At 31.2% G+C, this 16,805-nt stretch overlaps 1 protein-coding gene across 1 annotated transcript in view; it reads right to left on the reverse strand.

Annotated features, from left to right (window-relative positions):
* Nucleotides 1-5,462: 5,462 nt before the first annotated feature.
* Nucleotides 5,463-16,805, reverse strand: part of LOC110096486 (UDP-rhamnose/UDP-galactose transporter 2) — a 25,459-nt gene continuing 14,116 nt past the window's right edge. Inside the window, exons 4-5 of the mRNA XM_020822471.2 lie at nt 6,176-6,337; nt 5,463-6,085 (exon numbers count right to left, since the gene is read on the reverse strand). Coding sequence (XP_020678130.1) covers nt 5,729-6,085; nt 6,176-6,337 — 519 coding nt within the window. The 3' untranslated portion in view covers nt 5,463-5,728. The remainder of the gene's footprint in view (nt 6,086-6,175; nt 6,338-16,805) is intronic.

Here is a 16,805-nt window from a genome sequence, read left to right on the forward strand (position 1 = left end):
ATCTTTTGCTATTTTTTTGACATGAGAGAGAGACAAGAGGAGAGGGAGAGCAAGGGAGAGAGAGAGAGAGAGGATCTTATAAGGGGGAGTTTGTGAGGGGGTTCACAAAAGTTGCTCCAAGCAAGGATTCATTATCTTATTCTCCAATCATCTTCCTTAGTTCCTTGGGGTTTCTAGAGAGGTAAACTTCAACATTTGATCAAGGTTCTCTACCTGCTTCAGGAGGAAGCAAAAGGAGTTGGGTTTGCCTGCTTCTAAAGGAAGCAAAATGAGTTGGGTTCTCTGCCTCACCTGGGTTGGTGGAAAGGAGGCTTGTAAAGGATTCTCCACCTTGCTATGGTGAATAAGGAGAGACACTGAGTTTATTTCAATACTCACAGGGTGCCTCGGGGAGTGGACGTAGGTTGTGTTGACCAAACAACTATAAATTTTTATGTTCTTTATTACTGCTTTCGTATTTAATTTCTACACTTTAAATTCTATGGTGAATCTTGTTTTTTGTTTTAATATTGTATTTTGATCAAAAGATTTTTTAAAATACAAATTCCCCCCCCCCCCCTCCTTGGTTAGCCTTGGGACTACTTCAGGGCTTAACATCCCTAACAAACTTTCAAGTAGTATTAGAGCGGGATTCATAAAATCTATTTTTTAAAAACTTTTGAATTTTGATCAATGGCTAACTTTGGTAATCATAATATAATGGAAGGATATTCTATTATATGACCACCTTTGTTTGATAATATTCCTTTTGATTTTTGAAAAACTCGCATGTCTAAATTTTTACAATCGCTTGATATTCGTATATGGATGCTTGTTAAAGAAGGTTATACATCACCTTCTTATGAAGATAATGGAATTAAAACTGAAGTTCCTTTTTCTAAATAGAATTTTGATGAAAGAGATTTAGCACAACTTGTGCAAAATAGTTGAACTATTTTTTCTTTTCTTTGAAATCTGAAGATTATATGTGTGTTTAAACTTGTGTGACTGGTAAACAAATTTGGGATATATTGTGTGTAATTTATGAAGGAACTAATGAAGTTAAACAATCTAGGTTGAATATTTTGTTGCATGACTATGAGCTTTTTTGTTTAAAACCTTTTGATTCAATTTCTAACATGTATATAAGGTTTACTCAAATTGTCACCTCATTGCATGCTTTATGAAGAGAGCTAACTAATTATGAAAGAGTCAATAAAATTTTGAGATGCTTGCCTTCTTCTTTTGATACAAAGATCACCGTAATTATTGATTCTAAAGATTTAAATACTTATTCTGTTGATAATTTACTTGGATCAATATTGCTTACAAGCAAGGGATGAATCAAAGAAAGCTTGATGTAGGTGAGAAAAAGAAGGATAAAACTATGACACTAATGACCAACAATGCTTAATGTTATGCTTCTCGTTTGATGACTAACATTTTACTCCATAAAGCATTACAAATGTCTATTGAGAGAATCAAGATAATATTTCTAGATTTTTCGTTGGATAGACTGCTAGAAATTTGCACCATAAAGCATTCTAGATCAACTTCATCTCTAGCCTTCTTAACAAGAAGAATATGATCAACAAAATGTACACCATGGTATAATGACTTGCACCAAGAACATCTATGACCAAATAAAAACTAAATGGGCTACATACAGTGGATTTCCAGCAACTTAGCGAGGAACATTTGCGATGGAGGAAATTGACAAAGGTAAACGTCGGCGATGGAGGAGAACGTCAATGATGGAGGTGGCGTTCAACAACATAGGCGAACATCGGCAACGGAGATAAGTAACTGAGAGAGAACGAGTAGGAGTGAAATCATAAAAACACGATCGCGAAACGAGAAATAGGGCTCTTTCCAGTGGTATTTTCCGGCTCCTTTTCCGATGGTGTTTTTTTGTGTGCAATTTTTGTCCATAATATACGTTAGGTTTAAGCAAGCTGGCGATATTTCTACCGGAAATTCCACTTGTCATTTTCGGCATGTTTTGCACCAGAAGTAACCTCTATCTTTACAAAGACCAATGGTTTTTCCGCCTGTTGTTTTTCAGCGGTCAATCCGCCAAAAAATCCAGCATTAAGTTACGGTGGAATATCCACTGGTTAAACTATCGCTTCTATTGACGGATGAAATTTCATCGGCAAACAAAGATTTTCTTGTAATGCTAGTTACATCCTTCTCTGCCTCCCAAGGCCTTTTCTCTGACATCCATCTATACATTCACTTAAATCATTGTCACATAAGCTACTTTATATTTTTTATTAAACATTTTTTATAAAAGATTTAATACTAAATAGTAGCAACAATAATAATATAAACGAAGTAAAGTATAGAGTACTTACAATGCTTTAGTAAACCAAATATTATTCAACTTCAAAACTAGTAATACAAACTGATACCCTTCTCTTCAGTTTACACATATTTATATAGGAGAATTTCTTAGAAGAGAAGCAAATTCGTACATAGACAAACTAGTACAATAATTAAAATAAAAGCTATATTCTTTCTCCATTAAGGGGTAGTGGAAGACTGATGTCCCACGTTGGAGAATATGCCACGAAATAAAGACTCTATTATTGATTCCATTAAGAGGCTTTATTCTAAAAAGTCATCTGGGTCTTCGGTTAAAGGAGCTTTGCCATGACAGTGACTGGGTCCTGCTTCTTCATGCTTATCCCATGTGTCAGGAATTGTGTCGTTCGAATGTTGGGACGTCATATCTTCATCATCAGGAAATAGTTAATTCATCTGGTCCCAATAAGCCTTTTGTAACCTTACCTTAATTTGGTGTGGAGACTCATGAGGGTATCTTTGTTTAAGGGTTTTTTGCAATTTTTTTAAAGAGAATTCTGCATTCATAGGTTGTCGTTGATTTTTAATAAGGTTATTTTGAATAACCTTATCAATTTGTTTCTTTTTATCGTCAACGATAATGGCAGACCACCATTTTACTGAAAAATTACGCATAAGATTTTTTAGATTTAGCAAATCGATATTTATTTCAATGTTCCAGGACCAAATCAAAGGAATTTGATCTTGTGCAAAAAAGTGGAATTCACCCATTCCATCAATAAAATCTTCGGTTTTAATGATTTGAAGATGAGGAGAAGAATCTAGCCAATAGTTATAACGTTGTTGTAATTCGGGTGGAAGAATAGAGATAATGGCTCCTTTAGTTTCCCACCATTTATAAAACCATAAAGGAATTGGATTTTCAAGGATCTCATGATTGAGGATGAACATCCATGAATGAGAATGAGTGGGATTTAGAACATAAAAAGCTTTGTGTATAGCTTGCACATAGGTCCAATAATTGAAAGAGCATGTTTTTAAATTTCCATCAGGGAGTGAAATATCAAATTTTTGAATTTGAAATGGAGTGATTCCCCAATCTTTTGGGTGAATTAGGTGAGGATATTTGCTCGGCTGTAGGTAATATTGCGTTTATCATCATAGTGTTGTTTAACTTCGATGCATTGAAGGTAAATAAGGATAGATTCATATGTTTCTCTATCATAATTAGAGTCTTGGAGAAGGGGATTGGTGTTTAGATATTTTTTAAAGATAATCCATGGTGAAGTTATGTCATTATCTTCACTATATAGATATAATAAATGTTCAACACTCAGTTTGAGTATTGGTTCGAACATATCTGAAGTTTGCTGAGTAGTTGATTGAGTTTTCTCTGGAATTTTCTCTGATTGTTTCTCTAACTGTGTAGGCTCTGATACCAAATTGCGGAAAATAGTAGAAAAATAGTAGCAACAATAAAAATATAAACGAAGTAAAGTATAGAGAACTTACAATGCTTTAGCAAACCAAATATTATTCAACTTCAAAACTAGTAATACAAACTGATACCCTTCTCTTCAGTTTACACATATTTATATAGGAGAATTTCTTAGAAGAGAAGCAAACTCGTATTTAGACAACCTTGATAAAAAACTAGATCTATTAAAGGATACAATAGAACAATCTAAAAATAGTGATAAAAGAATTGGTTCGTTTCACTTCAGGACTTTGGAATTCTACTCAAAAGAATTACTCTACTATCATTTCTATTCAAAGAAGTATTGAATTTGCTGATAAATTTCCTGATAAAATATTAGACAAAAAATAGCTCCAACGATTTCTTGGAGCCCTAAATTATATATATATATATGAAATAATAATAATAAATAAAAAATTAAAAACTAACTTGCATTATTTCAATCGTGTTCACTTTCCTTGACCTCTTAAAAACTATTACTATCTTACCAAGAGAAAATTTAATGTGTTTCAACTATTAAATTGTACATTAATTCAAAATGATTTGAGGTAGCTTGTTTTAATCTGTTGGTTAAAAATTTTAGCTACAAAAAAAAAATTTGAGTTCAGAATTTACGTATATGATATTTTTATGAATTTATCTTTAATTAATAAAATAGTCAAAATAAAACTAAAAATAGTTGAGAAACACATTCCTATTACTCCAGTGCCACCTTCACGAACCTACAGTATAAAAAGCATCATTGCTTGCATACGTCATTCTTGTTTAACATCGTTCTTATCTTAGTGAAAGAAGAAATTTGCTAGGAAATGAACAGAAAAAATGCTAATCGCAACAAAAAATATGCAATAAGAAGGCTGAGATTTTTAATGAAAATTTCAAATATCATAGAAAAAAATTATGTCAAAATGTTCTCATAAAATTTTTATGAAGATGATTTTTAAAATTACTAGATTTATTTGAGCTGTGTAATAAAATTCTTTATACATTTTACATTTCAAAACAAATCCATTCATCCTGATCAAAATTCACTGATGATATCCTGAGTTAATTTTTTTCCAATACCAAATGGGTAAGAGGCCTGGCCAGCAATATTTTCAAAATCCGGCATAGCTGCCTACACCAGAAAATACCGAAGTTCTTTAATGTAATTCGACATTGTTTATGAAAGTAGGGAACAAGCAGGTTCAATAATTTTATATTTAATCCATACTGTCCTTTTTAACAATTGCTGTCTTTCACTCAGCAAAATTAGAATTAATAAACAGAAAAAGTTTCACAGGTAAGGAAAAAAACTCATATTAAAATGATTTTTTTTTTCGTTTTCCTTCCCAAAATCAAAATTAATAAAATAAAAAACCATAGCTAAGGGAAAATTGTTATAGATCTATCCCTGTATAGGGTTATTTGTACGCCTCAATCAAGAAGAATGGGTCTTACATTTTGATCAGCTATAAATACAAGAATAAGGCTTCATTTGGGGCGGCTTTCTTGTTGCTTCTTAAAGTAGCTTTCTAGTACAATTTTTTTTATTTTTATACTAAAAAGTTTCTTTAAGAAGCAATAAAAAAGTCATCACAAACAAAGCCTAAATAAAATCCTTTATGAATGCTTTTAAGGAATGAAACATAATTCATTTAATTAATTGAACAAACATTTAAAGATAGAACGAAAAAACACACTTAAAGAAAAAAAAACAGATTTCTCAACACAAAATGAAAAGCCTTTGAACAATCACCGGACGATTAAAAATACAAATGAAAGTTTTTCAACAACCTCAAAATTTACATACGCAAAAGACAAATGGCATAAGTTACATCTGCCAATACAAAAATAATATAAGTTCATCTGCCAAAGAATTTTATCATAGTGGAAGAAATATATTGAACAAATCTTTTGGACGAAGCCTCTTATCTCAGGGAAAAATAAGTGATTTTAGTGTTATAAAAGTATCTCATTTTGTCACTAGGCCTTAGGATCTCCAAGCTCGACATCCTTTGTAGATGAATTTTCAATTCCCTCTCTCAAAAGACGGATCTCCTCCTCAGTTAGGCTTGTTTTGGACAATGAAATCCTAGCTTGTGCCTTCTTCTCTAACTCAACTGCCCAGCTATAGACGATCATGCCAATGATCGCAAGAACCATCCCCAATATGTTTTTAAGGCTCAGTTGTGAATCAAATAGTAACCACCCAAGAGTAAGCACACAAACTGTTTTCATATGGCCCAAAACCTGGAATGATACAGCCGAGAAACGGCCTATGCAGAGGTATTGACTAATGTTACAGAAGACAGCAAGAGTACATGAGAGAAGAATGAAGAACTGCGAATTGAAAATGTGGTTAACATTATGTTTGTTACATTCAAACAGGAGCATAGATATGAGATGTTACTAATGAAGTGAAGAACTTACAAGAGAGACTGAAGACAACTTGTAGTTGAGAATGAATTTACCATTAAGATAATAATCAATGAACGGACCAAGAATTACAAGAGAAAGAGCTTGTATTGGAGCTGTTTTGCTCAGAAGTTCAAATGATCCAATAGAATATTTTTTCTGTAAAGAGCCAATCGACTGCAAAATGAAAGAACAAATTAATGACTAGCAACCTTGTAACACAAGAAAGACAAGATAATCTCGATAATGATGTATGATTCTCAAGAAACAGTTAAGTAAATTATGTCTGCAAGGCGTGTTAATAAAAACAAAAAAATATATCTTTAATTTCTTACAGTTTCATCACAAGAACAAACAACAACATCAAATATTTATCTCACTACATGGGGTCGGCTACAAGAATCATTTTTCTCCATTATGTCATGTTACGAGTCAAATATTCATTTAGATCTAATAAACAAAGGTCATTTCTAATATTTTTTAAAGAAGTCTTTTTAGATCTACCTCTGTCTTTCTTAACATAAGCCAAATCTAATACATCTACTCTCCAAAACGGGTCATCGGAAGGCCGCCGTTTTAAGTAACGAAACCATCTAAGACTACTCTCTAATCTTATCTTCCATTGGAGCTACTCCAACCTTTAACGTATATGCTCATTTTGTATCCTGTCTCTAAGAGTAAAGCCACTCATCCACCTGAGCATCCTCATCCCTACAACACTCAACTTAATATTGTGTTTCTTTTTTAATGGCCAACAATTTGCACCATAAAGCATTGCAGGTCTCAACATCTTATAGAATTTTCTCCTAAGTTTCAGGGGGGCTTTTCTATCACACAATAACCCCGATAAATTCCTCCACTTCAGCCATTCAACTTGAATTATACTAATAATATCCATATCTATTTCACCATCACTCATAATAATAGACCCAAGATATTTAAAACGTGTATTCTTATTAATGGTTTAATCACTCAATCGCAATACCCCCACTAGATTTATCATTACTGAAATTACACTCCATATATTCAGCTTCGAATCTACCCAAATGAAAACCTTTAGACTGTATGGTTGACCTCCATAATCTAAGTTTACATTCAACTCCCTCACTAATCTTATCAATAAGAAGAATAACATCAGCAAAAAGCATAAACTAGGGTACAACCTCTTACAAATGTCTAGTGAGAACATTCATGACCAAAGCAAAAAGATATAGGCTTAAGCTGATTTTTTATGTAATCCAACTGAAATAGGAAAATACTTGGTCAAATCACCTTGTGCTTGAACACAAGTAACAACTCCTGCATATATATCCTTAATGACTTGAATATAAGCATTATTAATCCCTTTCTTTTCTAGAACTCTCCATGGCACATTTCTTGGAACTTTATCATATGTATTCTCTAAATCAATAGATATCATATGTAGATCCTCCTAATTCTCTCTATACTTCTCCATCAAATCTCTTAATAAATGCATAGCTTCCATGGCATACCTATCCAATCCAAATTGATTTTGAGAAACGTAAGTTTCACGTCCTAACATATTCTCCATAACTCTCTCCCATAGTTTTAAAGTATAACACATAAACTTAATTTTTCTATCATTCAAATAATCTTTTACATCATCTTTATTCTTAAAAATTAAAACCAATGCACTCATTCTCCACACATCTGGCATCTTTTAGTCATCAAAATAATGTTAAAAAGTTTAGTAAGCCATGAAATTCCTTCATTTCCTAAACATTTCCACACTGGGAATATCATCAGGTCCAACAACTTTCCACATTTATTTTTTTTTAAGTCTCTCTAACTTCGGTTTAACTAATATGCTGATAAAATTAAAAATCTTTATTTTCATTTAGGGTGCTAAGGTCACTAAAGTCAATCTTCTTCTCACAATCTTCATTAATAAGTTTAACAAAATATCTCATTCACCTTTATTGAATATCCTCTTCTAATAAAAGCACTTTTTTATCTTCATCATTAATTCACTTTACTTGGAACTAATATATATATATATATATATATATATATATATATATATCGTCCGTCTAAGTATTTAATCTATTATATAAATCATTAAAAGCTAAAATCTATGCTTCACATATTGCTTTGCTAGACTCCTTATGCCCTCTTTAAATATTTCTCAATTATCAGAGTTTTTACATCTAAACAAATGTTTATATCAAATTTTCTTGTTTTTGAAATTTTCTTGCACATTTTGATTCCACCACTAACTATTTTTTACTATTATGAGATTTTTTCTTTGATACTTCAAATACATCCTTTGCAACATTATTACTATCACTAGCTACTTTTTCTCACATAACATTAGCTTCCTAATGCATAGATAAAATATTAAGATCTAAAATTTTATTCTAAAAAATATTTTAGTTAATATTCTTTCAATATCCCATTTAATCCAAAAACAACATTTTACTTTATTTTTTTATATTCTATCTTTTCATCTTAAAGTCCAAAACTAATAAGCAATGTTGAGTACAAAAATATTCATTCGGAATAACTATACAATGTTTGTAATCTGAACAATTTATTCTTCTTATAAGAAAATAATCAATATTATTTAATGCTAGTTATTTGGTTATGAGGGTTATTGGTGTTTTATTTATACGTTGTAGTTTTCTTCCTAAGAGCTTGCTAGCGGCATCTAGGTTGATTAGGAAAGTCGAATAATATATCACTTGTATCTTTCATTATTGCTAAAGTATTAATAAAAAAAATCAGCCACTATCTTTGATTTCTTGCACTTCTTATTGTTTATTGTGTTGTTTTCAATTCCAAATCGTATCAAATTGATATCAGAGCAATTGTTTGGGACCTATGGAAGAAAAAACGGTCGATGTGTTGAAAGGCAAAGTGGAGCAAATCAAATCCTGGTTGGTGGAGAAGTTCTCAACCATCGAAGAATGGCTTTCATCCATGGAAGAAAGGCTCTCATAGATATACAACCGCTTTAAAAACTTGGAAGATATGAAGAATAAAATTATCAAGATATAGTCAAAAGCTTCACCGACGATTCGTAGGGCTGAAAAAAATCTAGAAGAGATGATGAGGAAGCTCATGGAGATGCGATCCAAAACCCCACTGATGGTTCCAATTGCTAACCCTAACTAAGATTAGACCAGGATTCTCTTGGCCGAATCTAAGGGAAAGGAGATCGGACGGAAAGGGTTCGACGAGGAGAGTTTCTTCCAATAAGTGTCACCTCTTAGGGCTCCGATAAAGGGTGGGGTGGATCAGGGTTTCCAAAAGGAGGGACAACAATGAGGGAATTATGTGGTGTAGGTGGTGGGTTAGCCGACCATTATGGGAGGCATTTCAAACAAAGAGACTGGGCGAGCGAAGATGGAGGGGGTCTAGCTGAACCATGGGATCAGGTTATGTAAGAACAAATGGAAGAAAGGTTGGAGTCCCACCCTCGATACATGGAGGAAACATGGAGGGATCATGACAACCACTACATTGGAGGAGGAAGAAGCTATTGGGGCGGTGACAGTCCTAGGATAAGGAAGTTGAGGATGTCAATATTTTAATGGGAGGATGTTAATGGGTGTATCGAGTGGAGATGTATTTTATGTTGAATGATTGAATGAACACTTGTATGGCTATGTATGGAGGGGAAGCCCTAGCTTGGTTCTAGTGGACGATAGTATGGAATGAGATAGTAGTAGTTTAATTACAATTAAGCAAACCACTCCCTTTTGGGATTGACATTCTTCTCGATCACTTTATTACTTAATTGACATATATACTTGCGTATCTAGTAGACTTTCATTAATTTTTATATCAAATAAAATCTAAGCATATTCATATTATATGTTAGCTCTGTGTAGCATACCGTTGACTGCATAGCCCTCATCAAGTTTTTGACATCGTTCCTTGAGAAGTAATGTACATATTGCAATTCTAAATTATATTATTGAACTAGATGCATATTTAGACCTACTTGTATGATATATCTTTTATTTTATTGTTTGATTAAAATTTTAAAAAAGACAGAAAAAGTATTTTGTTTATTAATTAATTTGTGATCTTTATTTTATTTTGTTAAATCATTGTTGCATGCTTAGTAGATCCAGTAAAGAGTCCTTATTTGATTCGGAGATAAAAATGACTCTTACAAAAATTTGAAAATATAAAAATATTTTAGAGATATCTGAACCAGTATAAGATCATGATCATTCTACACCTCTTAGAGAATATACTAACCCAGTAGTAGACGGAATCCACAAGAGTATCAAAAGACCTACTATTCATGCCAATAACTTTGAACTGAAACTTGCAATAATTTAAATGATTCAAAATTTTTAGTTTGGGGGAACACTTGCAGAGGATGACAACCTATACTTACCAAGCTTCTTAAAAATTTGTATAACGTTTAAGTATAATGGTGTCAATGACGATGCTATTAAACTTATATTATTTTTATTTTCTCTAAGGGATAAAGCTAAAATATGGTTGAATTAATTGCTCCAGTCTCTATAACCACTTGGAATGGGTTGGTACATAAATTCCTAGCTAAGTGTTTCCCACCTTAAAAAATTATCAAACTTAAGAATGATTTTACAATACATCTTTTGTCTAATTTGAAAAGGTATTAATTTATGAAAGTTAGGATAGATTTAAGAAAATGCTTAGGAAATGCCCTCATTATAGTTTACCCAATTGGTTGGTTATTTAAACTTTTTATAATAGATTGGTAGGATCCCTTAAGTTGATCATAGATGTAGCAGCTGAAGAATCTTTGATGTCTAATCCATTTAAGAAAGCATATGAATTAATTGAGAAAATGGCTAAAAGTAATTTTCATTGACCTAATGATAGAGTGAATCCTAATAGAGTAGCATGTGTATGAAATAAATGCATTATCTATTTTGACTGCTTAGGTAGCTGCAATTTCTAAGAATCTAGATACTATTTAAGTTAGAATTGGAACACATAGGCATAATACTTGCACCAATCCTATTGTAGATTATAATCACGTGAGTGCTATAACGCCCACCATTAGAGCGTCGTAGCATTGCTCCTGAGGCCTTGATCAAAAGAATCAGTTTGGGAATATAAAGGCACATTTGAAAGATATAGCAATGCAAATGAGAATTCAATGGCAGGATCTTAGCCCTTACAAAAAAAAGAAAATCAGATAGGGCAACTTGCTAGTTTGATCAATAATCAGAAATTGGAAGAACAATGCTTTAATATTCAGCTTAGGAGTAGAAATATTTAGGAGACATTTATAAGGATAAATGAATATAGGAGTAGAAATATTTAGGAGACATTTATAAGGATAAAGATCAACCTCAAAAGGATGGTGGTGTAGAAGAAACCGTAAAAGACGAATATCCTACCCAGCAATCTGAACCAATCCAAGAAACTAACAGACTCATTAGGAATATTGTAAAGAGACAACTATCACCTTTTCCCTAAAGGCAACCTTTAAAAAAAACTAAATAAGCATATCTCTTGGTTCCTAGAAGTATTTAAAAGTTAACCATCAATATACCCTTCTCAGAAGCCACAGAGAAGATGCCTTGCCTATGCTAAATTCATCAAGTGATTTTGAATAAGAAAAAGAAGTTAAAAGAGTTTGAAACTGTAGCTTTAGATGAGAACTGTAGTGCTCTTATTCAAAAGAATTTCTTTAATAATTGAAAGACGGGTAGCTTCACCATTCCTATGACAATAGGAAATAAATTGTGGTAGAGCTTTGATTTAGGATATAGCATAAATCTTATGTCCTTATCCACTTTCAAAACATTACATGTAGTACCACTGTTACCCTTCAGCTTGCTAATAAATCCTTCACTTATTCTTAAGAGGTTGGTTGAAGATATCCTTATAAAGTTAGATAAGTTTATTTTCCCTGTGAATTTTGTTGTCTTAGACATGGAAGCTGATAAGGAGATACCAATTATTTTGGAAAGACCTTTCTTATCAACAGGGAAAGCTATGATTGAAGTTCACAAAGGATAATTAACTATGAGAGTTCAAGATCAAAAAGTGACGTTTGATGTTCTTAAATCCATGAAATTCCCTCATGAAAAGAATAAAGGTTGTTTAAGGGTTGATCTGGGAAATGCTATAGTGGAGAGCTTTAAGGAAGAATTGTTAGGATAAACCTTTTTTGGAAGAAGATTTTGAGGAAAATTGTAAGGACTTAGGAGAATCTATTTAATTTACTGGAGCTATTGTTGAAATGTTTAGGGGAAAGTTTGAAACCTTAGATACTTCATTTGTAGGTAGAACCTTAAAACAATCTATAGAGGAATCCCCTATTTTAGAATTTAAGATTTTACTCAGCCATCATAAGTATGTATTTTTAGGAAGAGATTCAACTTTGCCTATGATAAATTCTGCAAGCTTGGAAAAAGAACAGGAAGGCATGTTGATTAAGATTTTAGGATATTATAAGAAAGCTTTTGGATGGTCTATTGATAATATCAAAGAAATTAGCCACATACTTTGTATGCATAGGGTTTTAATGGAGGTCACTCTATACCAAAAGGTGATCCTCAAAGAAGATTAAACTCATCTATGAAAGAGATTGTCAAAAAGGAGATACTTAACAAGTTAGATTCAAAAATTGTTTATCCCATTTAAAATAGTGCTTGGGTAAGTCCTATTCACTATGTACCTAAAAAGGGTGGTATGATTGTAGTATCCAATGAACTCAATGAGTTTATAACCACTAGGACAACCACTGGTTGGAGAATCTATATAAACTATAGGAAGCTTAAAAAAGCCACTATGAAAGATCAATTTTCCTTGCCTTTCCTTGATCAGATATTGGATAGGTTGGCAGGACATTCTTTTTATTACTTCCTAGATGGATATTAAAGATATCACCAAATTCCTATAGCGCTTGAGGACCTGGACAAAACTATCCTTACTAGTCCTTATCGGATTTTTGCCTTTAGAGAAAAGCTTTTTTGATCTTTGCAATGCCCCTATAACTTTTTAGAGATATGCAATGTCTATCTTGTCAGATTTAATTGAGCAAGCCGTTAAAATATTTACAAAAACTTTTTCTGTGTTTGGCACTACTTTTGATGAATAACTTTTCTATGTTTGGTACTACTTTTGATTATGTCTTAATCATTTAACATTTGTATTTAAAAGATCTGCATAAAGAAATTTAGTATTGAATCGAGGAAAGTATCAGTTTATGATAACTTAGGGTATTATCTTGGGGTATAAAATTTATAAGAATTAATGGAGGTTAAAATAAAAGAGCAAGTCATAGCGAAACAACCCCAACCCACTTCAGTTAAGGAAATAAAAAGCTTTCTTGGACATGTAGGGTTTTGTAGAGGATTTATAAAAGACTTCTCAAAAATCTCTAAACCAATCTAATTTGTAGGAAAAATATGTTCCCTTTATTTTTGATATTGTATGTCTTGAAGCATTTAAAACTTTGAAATGGCATTTGATTTCTACACCTATTATTAATTATCTTAATTGGTCCCTGCCTTTTATACTCATGCAATATGAGTGATTTTACTGTAGGTGTAATTCTTGGCCAAAAATGAGATAAGAAATTTCATGTTAACTTTTATGCTAGTAGGAGTGACAACCCCTATAATTGATGATCAGGTTGATCTTTTTTTTTTTTAAAATATTTTTCCTAGATTTGAAATGCCTAGAATTTTAATCAGTAATGGAGAAAATCATGTATATAATAAGAGAGTAGAAATATCATTAATAATATTCATTTATCATCATCGGGTTGCAACAGCTTATCATCCCTAAACTACTGGTCAAGCTGAAATTAGTAATAAGGAGATTAAAAGAATTTTGGAGAAAAAAGTCAGTGCTAATAGGTAAGATTGGGCTATTAAGTTAGATGATGCACTTTGGGCTATAGGATTTCTTTTAAGGCTCCTATTAGAATGTCCCAGTATTGGTTAGTATTTGAAAAAGCTTGCCACATTCCTATAGATTTAGAATATAAAACATTTTGAGCAGTGAAAGAATTAAATTTCAATCTTAATGGAGCGGAAGAAAAGAAATAAATACAGTTGAATGAATTAAAATAATTTAGAAATGAGTTTTATGAAAATGCTAAGATTTATAAAGACAAAGTCCAAGTGGTCCAGGCCATTCACTATTATAAAAATATTTCCCTATGGAGCTGTTGAAATTCAAGTTAAGAAAAGTTTACACATTCAGCTTAAGAAATATCACTAATTTGGTTCATCCTAAAAAAAATTGGCATAGTCTGGCAAAAGACTATAAACTTAATGCTGATGGGAGGCAACCAAATGATATTTCGTATTTTGAATTTCTTATGTGTTATGTTATTTTTATTTGGTCATAGTCTTTGTTTACATGTGTATACAATATGTTATTTTTGTTTCATTTATATTTAATTTAAATGCCCTTATACTTAACTGTTGAGTATTATTCTCTACGTAGCGGTTGTACTTTGCTTGCTTATTTAGTCAAAATAAAACTCATAATTAAAAAATATATAAAATTAAGATAATAATAAAACCCTAGATGATAATTTAAATAAATAATACATAATAATTCATAACTTGAAAAGCTTAATAATTAACTATATATATCCCTTAATATATTAACTTGTTTTGTGTTTAGAAATTGTACAATCATACACTGACAACTGAATTGAAGAATGAGTAATTAAATTTGGTGAAAAAGAAGTGGGTAGTTTAAATTAGGAAGATCATAGTAAACTTAAATATAAAATTAGTGATCTTATTAAACCTTATATTAATTCAATTAGGGTTGCAGAAGGATGAAAGTAAAATTGATATTAAAAATAATTAATTATATACTCCACAAATAAGGAAAAGTTAAAAATATGAAAAATTAAATTAAAAAGTTAAAAAAAGGAAAAAAAATAAGTACATTAAAAAATTAATATCACTTGAAACTTTAGTCCAAAAACATCATAATACTTAAATAAAATAACATAAGATAAAAGAACTAATACGGATGATTGAGCACTACTGAACTTAAGATTAACTACAAGCACAACTAACTCCTAAATAATATATTATTCATTTCTATAATCAAAAGTCCATCTTACACATACACTCATAGTAGATAGGATCAATGCAAGCAATAGCAAGGGTGACAGATTGGGATAATTATTATGACATTTCAAATTAGAATTATAACTTTCTTTATTCTAAATTACTAGAATATGATGTATTATCTTATATTTTACAAACAACAACAACAACATCAAACATTTATCCCACTACGTGGGGTCGGCTACATGAATCTTTTTTCTCCATTGTGTAATATTAAAAGTCAAATTCTCGTTTAAATCTAATAAAGATGACTCTCTCTAATCTTATCTTATACTGGAGCTACTCCAACCTTTTCACGTATATGCTCATTTTGTATCCTATCTCTAAGGGTAAAACCACTCATCCACCTGAGCATCCTCATCTCTGCCACACTTAACTTAGTATTATGCTTCTCTTTTAATGGCCAACATTCGGCACCATAAAGCATTGCAGGCCTCACAACCATCTTATAGAATTTTCCCTTAAAGAAATCTATCTCTTTCTCTCAAAGTGATCTGAATGCATCAAATGATTTGGTTTATTCAGAACTCGCCAAATCATTTGTCGCATTCTAAATGTGTCAAACTATTCATCTCATTTGCTCCTTAAATTTTTGAAATTCAATGCTCATTCTAATTAATAATTCCACTTATTAACTTGCTTCTTTATAAAATTTTGTCAAATTTTACAATATATTTATTTTACTTCAAATTAAATATCAATATTTTTAAAAACTTTATATTTAAAATATTTTGCACTCATGTAACCCCATAATGTTTAGGCATTGCATTACTATTTTTCTTATTATAAAATTCGAAAACAAGGGTGAGCGGAAGATGTGTTTATTAATTCTAAAACATGATTGATTTGACCGTAAAATCTGTCCTATAATCGTTCTAATCATTCAAGAATATTCCCATAATTTATTTTTATTATAATTTTCTTTGTTGCTTCTAAATCATTTGGCTGAATAATATTCAAGATATTTTTAAGTAAGAAAACTGTCTCATATGAGACTTTAATCTTATGCGATCTTGATGTGCTGATTCATTCAGAAAATATTAATATATAATATCTTGAAAAGGACTTTAAGTTAAATATTTTATTAAAAATATCAACAAATTTTTTCTTCCTTTTTTTCATTTAGATGTATCATTATAAAGGTGAGAATTTTTCTGATGTTAATATCCTGTTTTTAGTTATAATATATATTTTATTATTTGTTATATTGATATTATGCAAATCAAATATTATTCATTCCTTCACTAATGCCAATTATTTAGTATCATATGATTGTTCAAAACATCAATTGATTCTATATAAAGGTGTCAAAACGGGTCAAAGGGTTAGATTCGGGTCTGACCTGGAGCTTATCAATCCGAACTAACCTGTTTATAAACAAGTCAAAAAGGTGAACCCGAACTTGACCCACTAGAAACTTGAACCCTACGCGATAACCTCCAAAAACATATTTTTATAACTTATTAACTATAGATTTTATGATACTTGATAAAAAATAACAACACTGTACAAAAAAAAAATAATAATTTAAGAAAAAATATTAAACAAATCATTTTACTCATATT

This window comes from Dendrobium catenatum, unplaced genomic scaffold (assembly GCF_001605985.2).
Source record: "Dendrobium catenatum unplaced genomic scaffold, ASM160598v2 fragScaff_scaffold_480, whole genome shotgun sequence".
NCBI lineage: Eukaryota > Viridiplantae > Streptophyta > Magnoliopsida > Asparagales > Orchidaceae > Dendrobium > Dendrobium catenatum.